At 41.1% G+C, this 23236-nt stretch overlaps 1 gene segment (V, D, J or C); it reads left to right on the top strand.

Moving 5' to 3' along the window:
- The first annotated feature begins 6062 nt into the window (after window positions 1-6062).
- On the top strand, window positions 6063-7163 carry LOC112916865 (immunoglobulin kappa variable 2D-29-like). The segment is given in 2 exon segments: window positions 6063-6147; window positions 6489-7163. Coding segments are annotated over 2 exon segments (381 nt in total).
- The last annotated feature ends 16073 nt before the right edge of the window (window positions 7164-23236 follow it).

Below are 23236 nucleotides of genomic sequence, written 5' to 3'. Positions count from 1 at the left end.
CCTCTGCTATTTCTCATCCTCAGGATTGTCAGTGATTAGCAAATATTTGCTGTAACTTTTTGCATAACATCAATAGTCTTCTCCTGTTTCTTTTGCCTGAAAGAAATCATTTTGGAGCAGATTTCCCATGATAAGAGATTATTGTATATTCTTATAATTGGTCAAATTCCACCCAGAGCTACTAGAATTCCAAAACACGAGAGAGCCACCGTCTGGGGTGAGGATGTTCCCAATTTCCTGGGCTAAGCGTGTGAGATACGGGGGAGCTGGGCCCAGGAGAGTTTCTGACAAATTGTCCTAGCCTAGCGCTTCTTGATCAACTTTGTGATTTTCCTGTGACTGCTGTGTGGAGCTCAGGATACAGGTATTCCATATTATTTTATTCTGTTTTAGGGGACTTTCTTCTGTCCTTGCCCTAGTAGTTACACTAGGAGAGTCACATTACACATTTCTGGTAGCTTTGAAGACCTGGCAAGGGATGATACCATGAGCATTTGTACTATGGGTTATCCTGGGCTCCTGGTCAACAGAGACTGAGGAGATGTGAATTCATCACCACAAGGCTGCTGCCCCCCTAAGGCAGAAAATCCCCATTTGCCCTACAGATGCAGAGACAGTAAGCTTATTACCAAGACAAGGAAAGGCCGCTAACTCCATCATTTGGTCCTTGCCCTGTGCTGTTCTGAGCATTCCATTTGTGCCAATGGGAGATGAAAAGAAGTGGTTAAGGAGATTTCAGTGGATTTCAGAAATCAATTGAAGTGATCAAGTCTGATCTGGTTTTTGCAGAGAGTATTTCCATTTCCCTATTAGAAGTTTATATGAGAATCTAGTAGATGGCTAAAATTGTTGACTGTGGAAAAAGAAACAGGGAGCTTGAGAGTTCCCAACAGGTGATCTCCATTTTTATTCAGTAGATGATCTTTGTAATGGAAAGTAAAAAGGAATTATTTTCTGTGGTCTTCATGATATACTAGTGCACAAATTCTCCTATCCAAGTTAGCTTCAAATAAAACTGAAGTAGCTAGAATCCCTGATTTGGTCGGCTTGAGAATTTCCCTGTCTTTGGCAATCTCCAATTCTCTTGTCAGCCAGGACTTCTTAGAGGATCAAAGAGAGAAACCCCACCTGCAAACGGAGAGAAAATTATTACCTTCCAGACAAGCTGTGGCTTTGAAGGAACACTTTTTTTGAGTACAGATGCCCATTTATCAGAATTAATCCTTAGGCAGCAATGCTTGAGATGAAGGACAATTGATGCAGAGAACCTCAGGCAGGCAATGCAATTGTTGTGTTATTTTGTCCAGTTACTCTGTGGGTGAGTTCAGATCACAGAGAGTTTCATGTAGACAAGGAGCCTTCATCCAGCCCATGATTCCCCCACATGTCCTTGTGGATAAGTTGTCATCTCTGTATGATACTAATATTTATTGCAAGAAAGGAAACAGAGGTAAGTCAAACCTCTGAATACTGATTCATGTGAAGCAGATGGAGAATTTGGCCTTGAGGGTCCAGGGAAGCCAGGCAGGGAAACACACCAGTGCCTCCCAGCGTTTTTAGAGGACATGCACACTCAGAGGATAAACACATTCCAGGAGGATTTGCTGAGCTCCCTCTCACCAGAATGTTTTTCCATGTGTTTTTCTCTTTGTGTTTGACAGTTGGCAGTTATTTGTGCAAGGCAGCCAGGTAACTCAGGGCCCAGCAATCCATTCCAGCCCACTTGCATCTGGGGAGCTCCCCTCCTGGGTGGGTTGATCTCAAGTCTCACTCAAGGACAAACTCTCCCCTTTAATCAAAGAGAAGAACTTTCCCATGGATCCAGGAGGTGACCAGGCCTTTGTGTCTCCAATCTCACCAAAACCAGTTTGGGCCTGGCTGCTTGGGTTGACAAAGTCTAGAGAACATAGTGCACAGTCTCCATGCCCCCAAAAGTGATAGAAGGATAACAGACTCAGTCAGACCCCAAGGAGATAGTCTTCCCAAGTCTCACAGTCCCACACTGGCTTCCAACCTTATGGCCCTCAAACCAACAGCATCTGACAACAAAGACAAAGTACAATGAGACCCTGATGCCTTAGTCCTTCATTGTTCCGTACAATGATCAATGTAGGAGACTCTCAGAGACTCATGCTCAGTTGGACCTCATGTTCCTGTTCTTTCAACCTGTACAAAGTCTTATTATTTCTAGGTGCTGTGAAGTGACTGGTGTTAGCTACTGATTAGTTTTGCTGTCAAAGCCACAGTACACTTTACATGTCTGTGAGAAACAGAGAGTCCTTTTTAGAATTAGGAATATTGTACTTTCTGTCCACAACTAGTATAGGAACATTTCATAGCCTTTTTCTGACAGACAATTTAAAATATTTTACATTTTCTGTATATTTAGGATAACCGATTATGACATGCAACAACCATAAGAATTGGAGACCTTTATGTCTGGAAGTTTGGACCTCTTGACCACCTTCATCTAATTCCCCTACCCTCTAGTCTTGGTCTTTAGTAGCTATAAATCTGACTCTTTTTTTTTTTTTGGAGTTTATTTTTGTTTTTGTGACTTTCTTTGTTTTAGAATCCACTCGTAAGTGGGGTCATACACCATTTGTCTTATTCCGATTTATTTCACTCAACATGATGCCCTCAAGGTCCATTCATGTCGTTGCAAATGGTAGAGTTCCCTTCTTTTTCATGGGTGAATAATATTCCATTATCTATGTGATGTGGGAAACAAAGGCAGAAGGAAATGTAGATAAAATTAAATATCCTTATCACCTGCAGCCCATGGAGAAATACTTAAAGCAGGCAGAGTATAAAGTTCCTCCAGGAAGATCCCAACTGTCTTAATGCCTTGCTAGAGGGAAAAACAACTGTGGTCTGACATGGGGTTTCCTGTGGGTCTTCTTTAGCATATGTTGGGGAAGGACTGCATGGGAAGGTTTCCACAAGGAACTATCCGTACAGGAAACTGTGCAAACAGAGATATCATGTACGTGATGGTTGAGATGGAAACTTTATGTTATGCAAGATAAAGCTGTAAAGAACGTGGATTCATCCTTTTGTCCCATGAGAAAGAGTGGCCTGGCCTCAGTTAATATGTAAACAACTCCTAAAATAGATTGAAATGAAAAAAAAGAGGGCACACTGTTTGCCTTTTGTGATAACTGAAAAAAAATGCAGCCTGTAAAGGCAAGGGCTTGCTCTTAGTCCTTGAGGCTTTGAGACCCCCACCATGTATTCATTCATTGTCCTGCCTCACCATCGGGACCAATCAACAACAAGCATATAAAAATCCTTTGGAAACTTCCCTTATCTCTACTTCCCCCAACCTGAAAGTACATAATCAGCCACCCCTCACAACCCCGGGGCATCTCTTTCTGCCCATGGGTCCTGTCCTCCTGCTTGAAGAAAATGACTTTTAGCACCAAAGACTTCTCAAGAATTTTTTCCTGGCCATCGGCTTGGGACTTCACCAACATTCTTAAACTACATCGATTTCATGATATAAGTAATTCAAGTCATGATGTTTTACACCTTCACCTTACACAGTGCTGGGCATCATTGCTATCTCAATAAAACTGAAAGAAAAGAAGAATTTGGAGAACTTTAAAGGTTTTATGCGAATTTCACCACCATAGCAATAATTCCTATCCTGTGCCTCTTAATGACTTGTCTAAAAAGAATTTTCTGTAATAAAAGAAAACACAAGAGGATTCTCATTATTTTTCATGTTCCCCTAATCTACGTTTTCATGTCGGAGAAAAGGCACTTCATTTCCTAGGGTTGCCATAACAAAGACCCACAAATCTGGTGGCCTCAAGCAACAGGAATGTACTCTCTCACAGGTCTAGGGGCTAGAAGTCTGAAATCAAGGTGTTGACCAGGCCCTACTCTCTCTGAAACCTGTGAGAGAGGATCCTCCCTTACTTCTTTACAGCCCTGGTGACCCCAGGCATTCCTTGATTTGGGGCAACTTAAGTCCAATCTCTGCCTCTGTCTTCACATGGACTCCTCTCTCTGTAGTTCTGTGCCTCTGTGTTCTTTCTCTTTTTCTTCCGATAAGGCAACCACAGGGGCTAAGTGCAGGCCACCCAAAATATGCCACTCTAGTATATTGATTATTTTAAATAGTCGTTACTTGAGGGACAGCCTGTGCAAGAAGGACACTCAGACCTTCCTCTGTTGCCCTGAAATCAGGAGATAAATCTCCCATGTGAAAGGCATCCGCCCTAGACAAGGAGCTAAAAAGATATTCTTATCATCACAGATAGGAAATTTATAAACCAGAGGGCTATAGAAACCCTCCTTACTTTTCACTAAGTTACTTCCACAGCCCAAATCTTGCTTAGAATTCCTTACTGACTGAAGCTCTCAGATGCAACTTTTCTTTGGCCTGTCACTTCCTCGTAGATTTCTTTCCTTGGTCTAAAAAGTATGAAAACTGTCTGCCTTGGTCATTTCTTAGGGTCTCAGTTTCATTACTGGGCCTCTGCATGCATGGAACAAAATGTTTCCTCCTGCTTTTTCTTCTTTTTGTTTGTACTATTATTTTTTCTCCCTTAAATCTGTGTCATGCAAATTTTTTAGTCCAGCTTGAAGAACCTTGGAGAGAGGAAAATTTTCTCCTCCCCACTGCTACCAATCATATTCATTGGGGGCTAACCCTACCATATATGACACATCCAAAGTAATGATATCTATAATGACTTTTTTTCCCAATAATACCACATTCTGAAGTACAAGGGGCTAAAATTTCAACATAATTTTTAAGGGGACACAATTCAACCAATCATGGTGTATAAAAACAAATTTTAATTTAATACATTTAAAAAGAGTTCTATACAATTGGCTTTAACATTTTTGAAAGAACTGCTTTTGTTCCTTCACTCCTTTTTTCTTCTTCAGCTGCTTACCTTTCTGGTAAGGGTTCTTTCACTGGCATGATTAATTAAGGGAATTTTTCTGGGTTCTTTCACTGGCATGATTAATTAAGGGATCTGGAATTTTTTAGGACGGCAACCTGTTGCTTAGTAATAGAAACACTGATTAGTATTGGTACCATCAGAAGTCAGGAGTATGATCCAGAATTGCCTTGTTGCATCATAAGAAATGACCAGACCGGGATCCCTGGGTGGCGCAGTGGTTTGGCGCCTGCTTTTGGCCCAGGGCGCGATCCTGGAGACCTGGGATCGAGTCCCACATCGGGCTCCCGGTGCATGGAGCCTGCTTCTCTTTCTGCTGTGTCTCTGCCTCTCTCTCTCTCTCTGTGTGTGACTATCATAAATAAATAAAGAAAAAAAATTAAAAAAAAAAAGAAATGACCAGACCAAAGAAACCAAAATAACTTAAAAAAAAAAAAAAAGTACCCAGTAGTTCTGATCACTGAGACATGGAATTCTTTTACCCCTACGAATGTATATGCTTGGCTGTAGGTTCTCCCTACAACAGACACATGATTTTTTCCCCATCAACTTCTTTTGACTTGAGTGCTCTATAAAATTTAGTTCCCTGAGTCTGACGAAATGATCACTTACATCACGTGATCCTAACATTCTTAAACAATTAACCTATAACAGTAGATACCTGAAAATTCTGGAAATAGCTCACTTCCATGCTGTTATTAGGAGAAAATTCTGATGACCAGTACTTGTGAGGTGGGGGTGGGGTTTCCTTGTCTCCATTAGGTGAAGAAATGTGAGGAAGATGGCTGTTGATCTCAGGGAGACTGACCCTGAACACACACATCTACATTTCAGGGTCTCAGGTTCCTTTGTAGATGGTTCTACACATGTAGAACCATGTGTGCTGTGCCTTCACAACAGAGCCACACTTTCACAGTGGGATATTCTTCTTCCTACCACCCCAGGCACTATGGACTTGAGCTTTGTGACTTTCTTCCAAACACAGAAGACTTGTATTTATTTCACTTTGCTTGAAAGCAGGCCCCTCCCACCCTCTTCCTAGCTCTCTGCACCCTGCTGCACCCACCAGGGGTTTTGCATATTGGCTCCTACAGAGGTCCTTCCCTTTAAAGTCTGAGATAAAAGGTAAGCTTGAATCTTGCTTTGCCATATCAGGACTCCTCAGCTCAACTTCTCAAAATGAGGTTCCCTGCTCAGCTGCTTGGGCTGCTGATGCTTTGGTTCCCAGGTAAGGACAGAGGGGGGATGAGGATGGGAAGTCGGGAGGAGGAGCTCCGGGGGCATTAGATCTGGGAGAGTGAGGAAGATTCCAGAAGGAGCAAGGAACTATGCTCTAGTGAGGATTGTGACAGAGAAGGTGGGGATGGTGTTAGTGATGATGAGAGGCCTCTCTCCACTCCACAAATCTCAGGTTCATTATCCTGATTGTGCATTTATGGTGCATGTTTGAAGCACAAGGAATGGGAATGAAAGAAGGTCATATTATAGCTAAAACAAAAGAGGCAGAAACAATGAAAAGTGCTAAAAATATTTGTATGTAACTTGGCATTTGTCTCTCTCCTTACCTAGGATCCAGTGGGGATATCGTCATGACGCAGACCCCACTGTCCCTGTCTGTCAGCCCTGGAGAGACGGCCTCCATCTCCTGCAGGGCCAGTCAGAGCCTCCTGCACAGTAATGGGAACACCTATTTGAATTGGTTCCGACAGAAGCCAGGCCAGTCTCCACAGCTTCTGATCTACTTCGTTTCCAACCGTTTCACTGGGGTCCCAGACAGGTTCAGTGGCAGTGGGTCAGGGACAGATTTCACCCTGAGAATCAGCAGCGTGGAGGCTGACGATGTTGGAGTTTATTACTGCGGGCAAAATTTACAGAGTCCTCCCACAGTGGTTCAGCCCTGAACACAAACCTTCCTGTCTGAGGGTCTAGCTGCCCCAGCATGTAGCTTCTCTGGGGATCTCACAGGAGATTCTCTGTCTGTGTAAGAGGAAGGAGTCAGAGGGCCCTGGGGAGCAGTTTGCAGCTGGGCGGTAGCCCCCGATGTTAAGTCTCTGTGGGCTGCACAGCCTGGCTCGGCAGAAGCAACAGGAAGGGAACTCAGGGATTCCTTGCTTGTGTGGAAGTGCTTATGGTGAATGGAAGAGCTACTGACAGCTCCCCCCTAATCCTGCATGCTGTGCCTATATGTCTCAAACAATCGTTGTCATTCTAGGAAGCAGACAAGTGACATAGATCTGTGGCAGAAAAGTGAATACCATTTGGAATCAACAGTGTGGGCTGTACTTTCCACAGGATCATATTTGCTAATATTAGTAACATTAGTGGCATTTTCTCACTTTCTCCTTTCCTGCTTCTCTACTACTTACACTCTCCCCTCCATTAACATGTTCAGGAGAGTGATCTACACAAGCTGCCAACAGGAGAGTTTCGGTGAGAAAAATTAGTAAAAGTGTCTGATTCTGATAAAACCGAAATAAACATTTGAAATGTTTGGTTATTGTAAGATTCCAGTGCAAGCGTCTTTGATTTTCTTCAATTACATATTTCTGAGTGAAAAGAGGTTCTTGCAATTTCATAATTGGGCTTTGAAAATAAATAGCAAAAATAAATGATTTGAGACAAAAGTTACCTTTCTGCATCACAGGGAAAGCCAGAGTATATGGGATTTTTCTTTCTCTCCTAAATGGCAAGGGTGTGAACTCTATTGAACATAAACACAACTGCAGATGTATTTGGTACTCTATTGCTGTAAGAAAAGGTTTTGAATGATAAATTGTATTATTTTCACATGATGTAGTCATTAACTGAAAATGACCACAAATAATAGAGTTTTTGGAAATCTTTTGAAAATATATGCATTGAATAGATTCCATTCAAGAGTGCTGCAAAGTGACACCTGACCTAATAATTGGTCATGCTATTTATGTCATCACACATATGATAGAACTAAAGTCATTAAGTCAAGGGAACGATTTCTAGTTAAGAAAATAAAGTGTATAGAGATGATTGCCTCTTCCAGATAATGAATATCATGGCAAGTACAATTAAATGCAATGTGTCAATTCTGGTAGCTTTGATAATGTGTGAAAATAGCATATACAAATCAGGCAGACTGGAGTCCACAAATCTTGGAACTTATGACATTTAACAAAATATTTTAGAATATTGATAAGTGCATTGTGAGATGGAAAGTGATTATGGAAGCACAGAGAGGAAACAGAGCAGGAAGACCCGAGGCTCAGCTGAGCCATAGTCATCTTACTCCCACACGATTTATAGCACCTTGTGATCTGGAATTTCTGCTTTGATATCAGGCTGGAGAGAAAGCCAAAGTCCCTTAGCATGTTGAGACTAGTAGAAGAGTCCTACATGATGCTTGTATCCCAAAAGGGCTGTACTCAAAACAAAATAGTACAAAATAAATGATCTCATAAAACTGAAAGGGGACACCAAGGAGAATCAGAAGACAATTTAATTGGCTGTTACACAGAAATCTCCAAATATAGTTGATTAAATATGACAAGATTTCTCTGTCACTAGCAGAACACTCCAGAGGTGGGCCAGCTCCCTTGGTTAAGGAAAGTGGCTCATTAGGTCACTTGGATTTTCCCCAGCTGGTCACCGTGTATGGTGATTAGGGACCTTGCTCCTAATTACAGCAGGTGGTTTCAAATCCTATTTATTTATTTATTTATTTATTTTTAATGCTTTGTTTTTAAGTAATGTTCACACCCATTGTGGGACTTAAACTACAACCCTGAGATGAAGAGCCACATGCTCTACTGACTGAGCCAGCAAAGTGTCCCAAAATCTATTCATCCTTGCACTTATGGTCACTATGTCAAAATACATAGCACATCTGAAGGAGAGTCTCTGAAGTCAACAGGATTTCATACCTAAGCAGACCCCTCTGTGTGTCATATATGGTAGATTAATGGATGCCATAGTCATGAGTTTACTGTTACATGAGCTTCACAAAAAGTATGTTCCTTGTCCCAAACACTACTCTTATCAATCAACCAAAAACTCTGCAAACTCTTGGATGATGTGACCAACTGAGACTCACTGGATCGGGAAGCTTAACTGTATCTGGAACACAACTAAGCCAGGATTGATGCATCACATGCTCTGTGGGGAACTGATAAGATACACAAAATTAGGAATAAGTAGTTGGTAGTATTAGTCCCTGCTGGTGGCAGCTCAGATACCCAAAGGTGACAAAAATTATGTCCACCCTAGTGGGGATGGTAATGGTGGGCTCATGCCATTGGGCATGACATTTCTTGCAAGTCTAAAATGATTTCAAAATAAGTTGAAATATATAATCAAAAGGCTTTACTATAAGAAGAGAGTACGAGTTCTTACTGCATGGTTCCACAGTGTCCATCTCTTTTCCTTCCTTGACCTATTTGTAATTCCTGTTTATTTTCTTTATTTACTTATGTTTTAAAGTCTAGTTGACATGCAATGTTACATCAGCTTCAGGTGCACAACATAGCGATTCAATAACTCTATAGGTTATATTCTGCTCACCACAGTGTAGCTACCATCTGTCACCATAGGACGCTATTGCAATACCATTGACCCTATTGCCTGGGCTGTACTTTCATCCCCATGACTAATTAATTCCCTAACTGGAAAATTGTGCCTCCTCTTCCCCTCACCCATCTTTCCCATCATCTCCTCACCTCCTTCCTCTCTGGCAGCCATTAGCTTGTTCTGTGTATTTATCAGTTTGGGTTCTACATTTTGTTGTTTGTCCATTTGTTTTGTTTTCTAGATTCAACATAGAGGAAATCATAGGGCACTTGTCTTTCTCTGTCCTACTTATTTCACTTAGCAGAATACCCTCTAAGTCCATCCACGTGGTCACAAATGTCAGGATTTCTTATGGCTGAGAAACATTCCATTGTACCTATATAGCACCTCTTCTTTATCCATTCACTCATTGATGGAAACTTAGGTAGCTTCCATATTTGGCTATTGTAAACAATGCTACAGTAAACATAGGATTGCATACTATCTTTTCAAATTATTGTTTTCATTTTCTTTGGATAAATACCACAAAGTGGAATTCCTGGATTGTAAGGTATTCCTATTTTTAACGTTTTAAGGAGACTACATACAGTTTAAACTCTATACTGTTCTCCAATGTAGTTGCACCAATTTACGTTCCCACCACCAGTGCACAGGGATCCTTTTTCTCTGCATCCTCACCATCACTTGTTATTTCTTGTCTTTTTGATGCTAATCATTCTGGCAGGTGTAAGGGGATGTCTCACTGTGGTTTTAATTTGCATTCCCCTGATGATTCGTGATGTTGGCATCTTTTATGTGTCTGTTGGCCATCCCAGATCTTCTTTGGAAAATGTTTATTCAGGTTCTCTGTCCACTTTTAATCAGATTATTTGGGTTTTGTTTGTTGAGTTGTAAATGTACTTTATATATTTTGGATATTAACCCCTTATTGGATGTATCATTTACAAATATCTTGTCTCATTTAGTAGATTGACATTTCCTTTTGTTGACGGTATCCTCTGTTGTGCAAAGCTTTCCATTTTGGTATAATCCCAATTGTTTATTTTTGCTTTTGTTTCCCTTGTCTGAGAAGACATAGCTAGAAAAATGTTGCTAAGGATAATTCTGCTAGGAATTTTATGGTTTCTGGTCTCACACTTAGGTCTTTAATCAATTTGGAGTTTAATTTTGCCTGTGGTGTAAGAGATTGGTTCACATTCATTCTTTCAAGTGTTGCTGTCTAGTTATCTTGACACCATTTGTTGAAGAGACATACCCATTGTATACCCTTGCCTCCTTTATCATGGATTAATTGACTATATTAAGCATAGGTTTATGTCTGAGTTCTCTATTCTGTTCTATAGATCAGTGTGTCTATTTTGGTACCAGGACCATACTGTTTTGGTTACTATAGCTTTGTAGTATGGTTTGCAATCTAGGATTGTGATACTTCCAGCTTTGTTCTTCTTTCTGAAGATTGCTGTGGCTACTCAGGGTCCATTTTTTAAAATAAAAGTGTAAAATATGCCTGAGAATAAGCTAAAGAAATAGAAATCTAGCAGAGGAAACAGAAAGAAAGATTTAAATATGTCCCTTCTCCCAGTTAGGCAGCGTGGATTGTATCTCTTTTAGTTTTGTTCCAAACATAGAAAATCTTTTATGACACTTTGCTCATATGAGAGGCCGTACCCTTCTCCTGCTGGCTCTTTCCATTTGGCTGCACCCACAGGGGATTTGCATATTGTCCCCTAGGGAGGACCTTCCTGTGCAAGTCTGAGATAAAAGATCAACTCTCAACTTGTCTTGACCTATCAGGACTCATCAGTTTAACATCGTCTCAACATGAGGCTTCTTGCTCAGCTCCTGGGGCTCCTCACGCTATGGTTTCCAGGTAAGGACAGAGTGCTCAAAGAGGAAGGAAAATGGGGTTGACAGGATGAACTCTGAGGGCAACACTGTTTCCGAGGCAAATTCTGTTTGCCTGTGAGATGGATATGTGTTGCCCTCTGGGATGTTGAATGGGACCTTTAGATCTGTGAGAGAGGAAGATTCCTGAAGGAAAAGGAACTATGTGTACTCTGGTGAACCACCCTGGCACCGAAGAAGAAGATGGCTTATGTGACCTCTAAAGGCACCTTATGTCTTGCCAATCTCTGTTTCTTTTTTTGATATTGGAAAGTTAGAGTTTTGAATCAAAATCCCTTAAAAGGTATTTTGGTCTGAAATAAAGAGCAAAAGGGAAATTACGATAATTTTTCACAATGTTTGCATATAACCTTGTGCTTCTCTCTTCTTACTTTAGGATCCAGTGGGGAGGTTGTGATAATAGACCCCACTGTCCCTGTCTGTCACCCCTGGAGAGCCGGCCTCCATCTCCTGTAGGGCCAGTCAGAGTCTCCAGCACAGTAATGGAAACACCTATTTGTATTGGTACCTGCAAAAGCCAGGCCAGTCTCCACAGCTTCTGATCTACTTGGTTTCCAACCGTTTCACTGGGGTGTCAGACAGGTTCAGTGGCAGCGGGTCTGGCACAGATTTTACCCTGAGGATCAGCAGAGTGGAGGCTGAGGATGTTGGAGTTTATTACTGCATGCAAAGTACACATGATCCTCCCACAGCGGTTCAGCTCCCAACACAAACCTCTCTGGGTGTCGTGGCCCAGCTGCCCACGTGTTGTTTGGGGAGCAGGCACAGCAGAGTCTCTCAGTCAGTGTAAGAGGAAGATGCTGGGAAGCTCGAGGGGATGGTTGAGGCTGTGGGTTCTGGAGCATGAGAGCCTCGGCTGCAGCCCAGCACCATCTTTCATGGCATGTCAGCTGAAACCACCCGGGCATGACATGCATATCAGGGAGAATGGGTGAGCTCCGAGCCACCAGTCAGGACAGAGGGAAGAGCTGAACGGAAGTTCATCCTGGTCTTCCCTGCCTTGTGTACAGTTGGAAGTTAAAATTCAGTGGGAAAGCCAGACAAGGCGGGGCCAGTCTTAGAAATACAAGTGGAATATGTGCTGGTGTTTGATAGGTTTCATTTTTGGTAACTGAGTCAGTCTCCATGCCAGTTATATGCCTTTGCAGTTTTCCTATTTCTCCATTGTTGGTTCTTGTCAGGGTGTATGTTTCTAGGAATTTGTTCATCTGGACAATTCAATGCAGGGAGATACAATTGTTTGTAGCACTCCCTTACCATCCATTTAATTCTGTAAAATGTAGTAATGTCTGAATTTTCAAATCAATTTTAGTAATTTGAGTCTCCTTTTTTTCTTAGGCAAGCTAAACATTTGCCAATGTTACTGACTTTTTAAAGAACCAAACTCTAGTATATTTTATTTTCTCTGTATTTTAAATTTATTTTATTTATTTATTATTTATTTATATCTTTTCCAATATCATTAATTTCCTCCCTTCTGCTAACTTTGGGTTTTAGTTTGTCCTTCTTTTTCTGGTTCCTATAGTATAGAATTAGATTGTTGATTTTACATTATAATGAAATTTCAAAAATCGAATTCATTTTATATTTACCAGCTAATAGTCAAGTGCCTTTAGTGTTTTCATAAGACATCATCAATTAGAAAATGACTGTCAACCTCCTTCCACACTTGATTTAGAAACCGGTGGTCACTTCTGCTGACCCTATTCCCAGCTTTCATCTTTGCATCTTCAAGAGAAAAGGAAAATATCACCTGGCAGTGCAAGGTGAAGGACATCCTTCCACTCTTCAGTGAACACATGGCCACAGGTGCCCTAGCATAAACCAAGGCAATCTCCACAACTCCTCTTCCATGAAATTTCCACCTTGATCCTTGGGGTCCCAGCCCAGCTGAGTGGTTGTGTATTTGGGACAATTCAATTCCTAGTCACTGGAGTGGAGGATAGAAAAACTGTACACATATCTCTGTGAGTAGGACTGCCAGGGCCCCTGCAGTATAACAGCCCCGAACACAAATCTCCCAAGGAGCCTCAACCTCTCATGGGGGCAGGAACCTTGGTAAACCATGTGAAGCCAGGATCAGGTGGAAATGGCTATGGAGCCTTTGGGAAGAGGCTATGGATGCCTCTATCAGGCCCCCTGGGACACTAACAGACACCTGCCCCCCGAGGAGAGTGAGCCAAGCTCCCTAAAGGGCTGCAGCGCGCATGGCTTGCCCCGGGAGCAGCTCCGAGGGGGCTGTGCGGCCGGAGCACGAATCCAACAGCGCAGGCCCAGGAGCACAGGGCGCCGTGGACACAGCCCAGGATCCGGCCTCCCCCCGGGACAGGCAGAGGCCAGGAGGGCCCAAGACAGCAAGGACGCTCCTGCCGCAAGCTGAGCAGATCAGCGGCCCCGCCCCCAGAGCATCCAGGTTCCTGCAGGCTGAGAGCTTCATAGTTACTGTGGGAGCTGACTCCAGGGCTCCAGAGCTGCCGCCTCCACTGTGGCTGTTCCTCCTGGGGCCTCACGGGGTAAACAACCCCCACTGAGCCCTGCGCCAGGCAGGGTTCAGAGCAGCTCCCCCAAGTGCTAACACCTGAAAATCAGCACAGCAGGCCCCTCCCCCAGAAGACCAGCGAGACGGACAGGGGAAAAACAAATTAGTGACCAAGCAGCACTGGAAAGTTCCAGGGGAAGTCAAGGGACTTATAGTATACAGAATCAGAGAATACTCCCCCATGTTTGTTTGTTTGTTTGCTTTGTTTTGCTTTTAGATTTCTGTTTGCTTCCCCCACCCCTTTTTCCCTTTCTTTTTTTCTTTCTCTTTTTCTTCTCTCTTTTTTCTTTTTTTCTTCCTTTTTTCTTTTTTCTTTTTCTGTTTTCTTTCCTTCCTTCTCTCCTCTCTTTTTCTCCTTTTCCCAATACAACTTGTTTTTGGCCACTCTGCACTGAGCAAAATGACTAGAAGGAAAACCTCACCTCAAAAGAAAGAATCATAAACAGTCCTCTCTCCCACAGAGTTACAAAATTTGGATTACAATTCAATGTCAGAAAGCCAATTCAGAAGCACTATTATACAGCTACTGGTGGCTCTAGAAAAAAGCATAAAGAGCTCAAGAGAATTCATGACTGCAGAATTTAGATCTAATCAGGCAGAAATTAAAAATCATTTGAATGAGATGCAATCCAAACTAGAAGTCCTAATGACGAGGCTTAACGAGGTGGAAGAACAAGTGAGTGACATAGAAGACAAGTTGATGGCAAAGAGGGAAACTGAGGAAAAAAGAGACAGACAATTAAGAGACCATGAAGACAGATTAAGGGAAATAAACAACATCCTGAGGAAGAAAAACCTACATTTAATTGGGGTTCCTGAGGGCGCCGAAAGGGACAGAGAGCCAGAATATGTTTTGGAACAAATCCTAGCTGAAAACTTTCCTAATCTGGGAAGGGAAACAGGCATTCAGAGCCAGGAAATAGAGAGATCCCCCCCCCTAAAATCAATAAAAACCATTCAACACCTCGACATCTAATAGTTAAGCTTGCAAATTCCAAAGATAAAGAGAAGATGCTTAAAACAGCAAGAGACAAGAAATCCCTGACTTTTATGGGGAGGAGTATTAGGGTAACAGCAGACCTCTCCACAGAGACCTGGCAGGCCAGAAAGGGCTGGCAGGATATATTCAGGGTCCTAAATGAGAAAACATGCAACCAAGAATACTTTATCCAGCAAGGCTCTCATTCAAAATGGAAGGAGAGACAAAGAGCTTCCAAGACAGGCAGGAACTGAAAGAATATGTGACCTCCAAACCAACTCTGCAAGAAATTTTAAGGGGGACTCTCAAAATTCCCCTTTAAGAAGAAGTCCAATGGAACAATCCACAAAAACAGGGATTGAATAGATATCATGATGACACTAAACTCGTATCTTTCAATAGTAACTCTGAACGTGAATGGGCTTAATGACCCCATCAAAAGGCGAAGGGTGTCAGACTGGATAAAAAAGCAGAACCCATCTATTTGCTGTCTACAAGAGACTCATTTTGGACAGAAGGACACCTACAGCCTGAAAATAAAAGGTTGGAGAACCATTTACCACTCAAAAGAAAGCAGGGGTAGCCATCCTTATATCAGATAAACTAAAATTTACCCCGAAGACTGTAGTGAGAGATGAAGAGGGACACTATATCATACTTAAAGGATCTATCCAACAAGAGGAATTAACAATCCTCAATATATATGCCCCGAATGTGGGAGCTGCCAAATACATCAATCAATTAATAACCAAAATTAAGACATACTTAGATAATAATACACTTATACTTGGTGACTTCAATTTAGCGCTTTCTACGCTCGATAGGTATTCTAAACACATCTCCAAAGAAATGAGAGCTTTATTTTTTTTAATAAATTAATTTTTATTGGTGTTCAATTTACCAACATACAGAATAACACCCAGTGCTCATCCCATCAAGTGTCCCCCTCAGTGCCCGTCACCCATTCCCCCCCACCCTCCGCCCTCCTCCCCTTCCACCACCCCTAGTTCATTTCCCAGAGTTAGGAGTCTCTCATGTTCTGTCTCCCTTTTTCATATTTCCCACTCATTTTTTTCTCCTTTCCCCTTTATTCCCTTTCACTATTTTTTATATTCCCCAAATGAATGAGACCATATAATGTTTGTCCTTCTCCGATTGCCTTTGACATGGCATTTCTCATCTATCAGATTTGAGAAAATTAAGAACACAGAAAGCACATTTTTAGGCAAAGTTTGAGGAAACAGACACTCTCATTTGAGCTCCTAGGGATGGAAACTAATACTATATCTTTGGGGAATAATATGAAATATTTACAAAATTACATGCATGTTAACCATTTGACCCGTAGTTCCATTTCTAGAAATTCCTGAAGATACATCCAGAAATACAATACACAAGGTTATTAGCTGCAACACTGTTTGTAACTGCAAAATATTGACAACAAACTAAATGCCCCTACATAAAGGTGTGTTTGAAAAAACTATGGTCCATCCACACATTGCAGTACTTCTCATCCATGAAAACGAGGATTTCTATGAACTGATAGTGACTTCCAGGACTTCTTGCTCAATGAGCAAAGTGAAGTGCAAACAATTCTCTGTACTATATTCCATTCCATGTAAGGAAGAAGGGGAAAAATGAAACAAAATGAACAACAAACAAAATCTGTGGGGATAAACCAGAGTGAGATTGTAGCCTGCAGGAATGGTATGGCAATGAAATAGAAGGGGCAGGGATGTGACACCTCTCTGAGCATAATATTCTTGCTTTCATATATTTCTGACTTTGGGAATCATATTAACAGTACACACATTCAAAAACATAACTAAATATTATCTACAAGGTTGAGGGAGAATGCAATTGTTCTCCTTGTTTTGGAGAGAAACTCGGGCATCGGAGAGAATCTGTGTGAGCATTGAGCTGCTCTCCCAGGTGATCTGCTGGAAGTTTGGACAGGCTATGCTGAATCCTATTATAAATAGTAGAAAGAAAATCTTACTGGGACACCTGGGTGGCTCAGCAGTTGAGCATCTGCCTTCAGCTCAGGGCGTGATCCCGGAGTCCCAGGATCGAGCCTCACATCGGGCTTCCTGCATGGAACCTGCTTCTCCCTCTGCCTGTGTCTCTGCCTCTTTCTGTGTCTCTCAAGAATAAATAAATAAAATCTTAAGAAAAGAAAATCTTACCCCAAAAAAAGTTGAATGTGACCTGATATAAAAATATAGACTTGTTATTTCACAAATTGCAGGCTGCATGATTATCAGACTAAAAGTAAGAGCGTTCATTTATTTCCAGGCCAAACAATGTGAGAAATAGTGGACTAGAGAAAAGATTGAGATAATATTAGGGAGGAAGTGAAACAGCCCAGTGACAAAGGAGGACCTAAGCAAAGGACACTCACAAAGCCCTGAATAATGGAGACTGTCATTGCCTTTTGTGGAATCAGGGAGCATAGTAAAGCACAAAGGCTCTGCTCCCAGCCTTCAGAATGTATTACTTTCAATACAATTTGAATAAATAATTTGAATCTTTCCATACTTATTGACTTAGTCATCTATCAAAACCAGGATGTACTTTGTATAGAGCAAATAGGAGAGGGTTCCCTCTCTCCATAATCATCTGTGGGCACCATCTTCAGAGCAATTACTAAACAGAGTGAAGCTAAGATCTAATCCAAACTGAGAACTTGAAGGGGAGTTTCGTGTGCAGCCATCATTTTGTGCTCCTAGTATATCCCAGGGGTGTGCAGAAGGAGAGGCCAGTGGGACACACAAGAATGAAACCTCACCACAAGTTACCACCAGAAGGACAACAAAAATGTGGTATAAGGCTGAGTCCCTAGGGACCCCCCATTCTGATCACACTATAGTGACTTCATTGCTAATTAGTCTTGAGCAACAAATAATGAGTGACGTCCAAGGGCTTGGATCCCAGACACGGTGGGGAAATACCAAGTCACAGAGCATTGACGACTAACTGAATACTACATCTCACTACATTACGTGCCCGCAGTTTTGCATGGTACCTGGAAACGAATTATGACTTGTCACAGGCATCAGAAATAAAGCAGGTTTGAAAACCTGCAAGAAAAAAAAAATCCACCGTACCCCAGGGTGGCTCCCCACACTTTGCCACAAGAGGGGGCACCTGCACCACAGTGATTGCTAGAGAGGACTGGGTTTACCTGGTAGTAAGGGCTCCAAACTAATTTTGGTCATCATCATTATCATCCCCATCATCATAACTTTTTCATTACATTTCAGAGTTTACCCTTTTAATGTAATGTGAATAATTTTATAGTTCCTCCTACTGCCCATTATCCAGCTGACTCTATGGTCATATGGCAATTCATATTTAGAAAGACTTCGAATGATCTAATCAAAGGGTCACTGGAATAAAAACCAGCTCCTTCTGTGACAAAGTGTTTCAAGCACAACGTAAGTCTGGAGAATTGACTCACAAAGAAAATATGCATGAGGAGGAATTGTGAGTGGGAAGATTTGTTCAATAAAAGAGGGCAAGTCTACATCTCTGGAGTATGGTCTGCTCAGTGATGAGCCTCAGAAGGACACAGGTCAAAGCACTTCCCTCAGCCAAGCATGACAAAGTGTCACACCTGCAGCTCCTCCCCAGGGTGGTGGTCATGGCTTTGGAGACCTGTAGATCAGACTCACATTTGCTCACATCTACTGTCACCTCTTGAATGCAGAAACAGACTTGGTGTAGTCTGGCATCTCAGCTTCTTGGGAACTGGGCCCAGACTGCCCATGAATTAAAGTACCAACAAAGAACAGTATATTGGGTTAGATTTATACTGAAAACTACACTCAGGAATGAAAAATGGGCAGAAGAGACATCTCTCAGTACAAAATTTTAAAAATCACAACGTTGTGACTCTTTCCTCTTCTCATCCTGATCATTCAGATCATATTTGAAACTTCACAAAGTCAGCTCAGTCTCATGGTATTTATCCCTAGTCCTCGGCTCTGCCCAACCTGAGCCCATGGTTGGACTATCTCCAGGCATCTGGGTACAAGTAGCCCATGAGCCACTAGTTTTCTCTTACGGGAGCCTTCAGCAAGAGTTGACTGGCACCATGGAGTCTCTTACACAGAGACACACACATGTGAAACTTGATAGCCGCTAAGATACATATATGAGTCTTTGTTCTTCTCCTGCTCATCCAGGTTGAAAACATGCTTTTACAATTTATGAGATTAAGAGATTATGTACTTAAAAAAATACAATCATAAGACTAGACCAGAGAGTTAACCAAAACAGGTGACCCAGAAACTGTTTCAGCATATATTAAACCTAGCTTCCCAAATAAATTTATATTAATGAAATCATTAAATGGTACTATAGCAGTTGTTTTACCCTTTGAAAAATATCCACAAGTGTACTAAAGTACAGATGAATCAAAAAAATAAATAAATATTTAACCAAAATTAACTACATGGGCATCTAATTTAAATATTTGTTTGAACTCATTGTGGCTAAGCCATTTATTAGATGAATTAAAAAGAAACTATGATAGGTACAGACTGAGATCTAGATACATAAAACTTTCTGGGCAAATGCTTTGGTTGCAACCTCTTAAAAAACTGTCGGAATGAGACATTTTATTTGCTATTGCTCATATTTTACTATTCTAATTAAATGTTATTTTAGAAAAAAAAAAAGAAAACATACTTTTATAAGGTTCCGCTGCCCAGTTCTTTCTGGAACAGACCTTCTGGTCCCTGTTGCTCTGCATTCACGGTAGGGGATAGCTTTAACAAAAAAGTGATATTCTATTCTCATCCAGTGCATGGGACAGTTGACAACAAAGACTATGATATTTCAGCCACTGATTCTAGGGATAGATGTTCAAAATTTTGAATAAAATCCATAAAATAGTTAACATTTGTGAGAAAAATATGAATTTGTGCATCATTTCTTTATTTCAAAGGTATTATTTCATATTTGTATTTCCATAAGTTTCCTCCTTTTTCCAATTATCCAGGGCAGCTGTGTTGACTCAGGCTACATCTGTCTTGTCTGTGGGAGTGGCGAGGGGGCGGGGGGGGGAGTGTCTCCATTGCCTGCAAGGCCATCTCAGTCCCACCCACAGCACTGGACACACCTACCTGCCCTGGTTCCTGCCAAAACCACACCAATCTCCTCAAGCACTGACCTATAGGGTGTCCCATGGGGCTCCAAGGGGCCCAGACCAGTTCAGTGGCAGTGGGTCAGGAACAGATTCCACATTCCCAATCACCAGCATGGAGATTGGAGACACCACACACACTCATGTTCACAGAGGCTCCTGGGAGCCTGTGCAGGGCAACGGCCCTAAACACAACCCTTCCATGTGGGGTCAGCCCTTCTGCTCAGCTAAGCAGCTGCCTCCTCCTCCAGGGAATAGGTCAGAGCACCTGCTTTTCTCAAAGAAGAACCAAGCTGAGGTAACTTGAAAATGGTGGGGAGCCCTTGAAGGAGGGCAGGAAGAGCTTCTGGGTCTGGTCCCAATAACCAGTGTCTGGGAAAGCATGGCTAAAGCATTTCACAGATGGCTCCATGCTGACTCTCTCCTCAGCTCTCAATAATGCTGAAGAATGGCCAGCCACCTGTTGCTCAGGGCACCAAGAACAGACCTCCCTGCATTAGTGGAAAAAATCAATAAAATCCAAATTTAAAAGTATATCCATTATAGTATAATATTATTATTAACTTGGGGGTATGATCATTTTGCTATGGTATGAATGGTGAATAAATTAGGGAGACCTAGGGCAAGTGTACATGGGAACTATCTTTTATTTTTGAAACTTTAGGGAAGTCTAAAATTATTTCAAAATAAGTGATGGCATAGAAATAAAAATAACTAAAAATAAGAAAAGAGCATAATGATTACTTACTAAAGACTTCCACAAGTGTCACTCTGTTTTCCTTCATTCTCTGGTTGTAATTCTTGTGTCTGGTGGCACCAACTCAGGCTCCTGTTACCTACAGCATGGTTACTTACTTGCTCAATCCTGGAATATACACAAGCTGTTCAAAGTTGCTAGAGCCTACTTCTGAGAATAAGAACTTCAAGTGACCAAGATCAACATCAGTTTAGAATTTCATTTCTCTCTAATTTGAGGGCCTGGTGCCCAAATTCTCTATTTAAAAATTACTGTATTAGAATACATTTAACTGAGAATAGCCACTCTTGTTTAATGAAATCTGGCGGCAGACTTATAATAGTCCACAAAGCATGATATCCCTCATGGCAAATGAAAAAATTATGGAGCCCCAGGTAATATTGCTAATTGAAAAGGAAAACAAGAGTTTCATAAAAAATAAAATAAAATAAAAATTACTGCATTACTCACAGTTAACACTTGAATAGCATGGGTTTGTCTACTCGGGTCCACTTACACATGGGTTTTTTTTTATATATATATAATCACAATCCAGTATTATAAGTGTATTTTCTTTTCCTTATGATTTTCTTCATAACATTTTCCTTCTCTAGCTTACTTTATTGTTAGAACACAATATATATTACGTTAACATACAAAATAAGTGTTAGTCTACTGTCTATGTTATCAATAAGGTTCCTGGCCAACACTAGGCTATTGGCAGTTACATTTGGTGGGGAGTCAAAAGTCAGACATGGATTTTCAACTGCATGGAGGGGGTTGGCACCATTAATCCTTGGGTTGTTCTAGGGTCAACCATAGTTAATCCACACCTTCATTCCTATTCAGTGTGGCTTTGATACTCATTTAAATCCACTTCCAATTACACAATAATGAACAGGTTAGTGACTCTTTTCTGCAAAAATGAACAAGAAACAAGCACTGTACATGGCTGGAAAAATTATCAGTAACTATTTCAGTACTTTATTTTAGGAAACTACCAAAGGAACAAAACAAATGGAAAAGTGCTTACTCTTTAAAAAGAACTAGAGCTCTGAATGTGGACAGAAGTGGCTCTGTCCCTTTGCCTGGAAATGCTCATTTCTGTCCCCAACTCAGCCCATCTGTCACCAACATAAGGATGGCAGCAAAAACTATCAGGTATTTCCAGGAAAAAAATGGACTTCAGTTGGGGTGTGTATTGGAGCAAGATTCTTCAGTGTTTCCAGCTATGTAAACACAAAATATTAAAATATTTGACAGAATAAGGGAAAAAAACCTTTCACACATAATGGAACATTTTAGTGAATAGATCAAAGAAACTCAATCAAATCTGTTCAAGAGGAACACAGTGAGATTCAGAATTACACACAGTATACTTAAAATGATCAAAGACAAAGAGAAAATCTTGAAAGCAGTAAGAAAAAAATAGGACTCCTTTTTTTAAGGGAAACTAATCAATTGGCTAACTTTTCATCAGAACTGCTGGAAACCACAGAACAGGGACAGGTTTAAGGTGCTGAAGGGAAAAATAAAAGTCAATGAAGAGTTTTATAACCACAAAAGTACCCTCAGAAATAAAGGAAAAGTAAAACTAATCCCTCATAAGCAAAAATGGAGAGAAGCTATTACTGGCAGATATGCTTACAAGAATCCCGAAAGGAAATCCTTCAAACTCAAGGAAATGTCATAAGGAGCTAACTCTAATGCACAAGAAGGAAAGAAGCACTAAAAAATAACAAAGAAACAATAAAGAAGAGAGAAACAGAAGGATGCTTGCTTCACCTTATATAAAGTTGAAGTCCAAGAAAGACCAAACTATTGTGATAGATGTCAAAACAATAGTTTCCTTAGTTGGGTGAGGGGGGAGTCCTTTGCACTGGGATGAAAGAAGCATCTGGAGAATTAGAAATACCTTATATTTTGATCTGGACAGTGAATTTATGTAAACCTTACTCAGTTGCACAATTAAGATTTCTGCCCTTTACTTCGCATTTGTTTCAGCACAATTAAAAAAAAATAGAACAAATTTAGACTCTTTTAAATAAACATGAAAAAAGATTAAGATTCACCAAATATTTATGGACCTTTACCTTATTAAGATGTATAAATATGACTGGGAAAGTTCTAGAGAAGTAGAAAAAGAAGGAAAAGAAGGAAACATTTAACTCTGTGTGATTATTCTATAGGCAGCATAGATTTTAGCTCTCTCAGTTTTCTTTCAAACACAGACATTTTATATTTCTTTGCTCACAAGAGAGCCCCCCACACTCCCATTGGCTCTTCCACAGGGGCTGTACCCACCAGGGATTTGCATATTTTTCCCTAAGGAGGGACTAAGATACAAAGTCTCAGATAAAACCTTTGCATCTGAGATAAAAGACCAGCTCTGATCTTGATTAGGACTCATCAGATAAACTTCTCAAAATGAAATTTCCTTCTCAGCTTCTGGGGCTGTTGATGCTCTGGA

This window comes from Vulpes vulpes, chromosome 8 (assembly GCF_048418805.1).
Source record: "Vulpes vulpes isolate BD-2025 chromosome 8, VulVul3, whole genome shotgun sequence".
Classification (NCBI taxonomy): domain Eukaryota; kingdom Metazoa; phylum Chordata; class Mammalia; order Carnivora; family Canidae; genus Vulpes; species Vulpes vulpes.
This window is presented reverse-complemented; position numbering and strand designations above follow the sequence as displayed.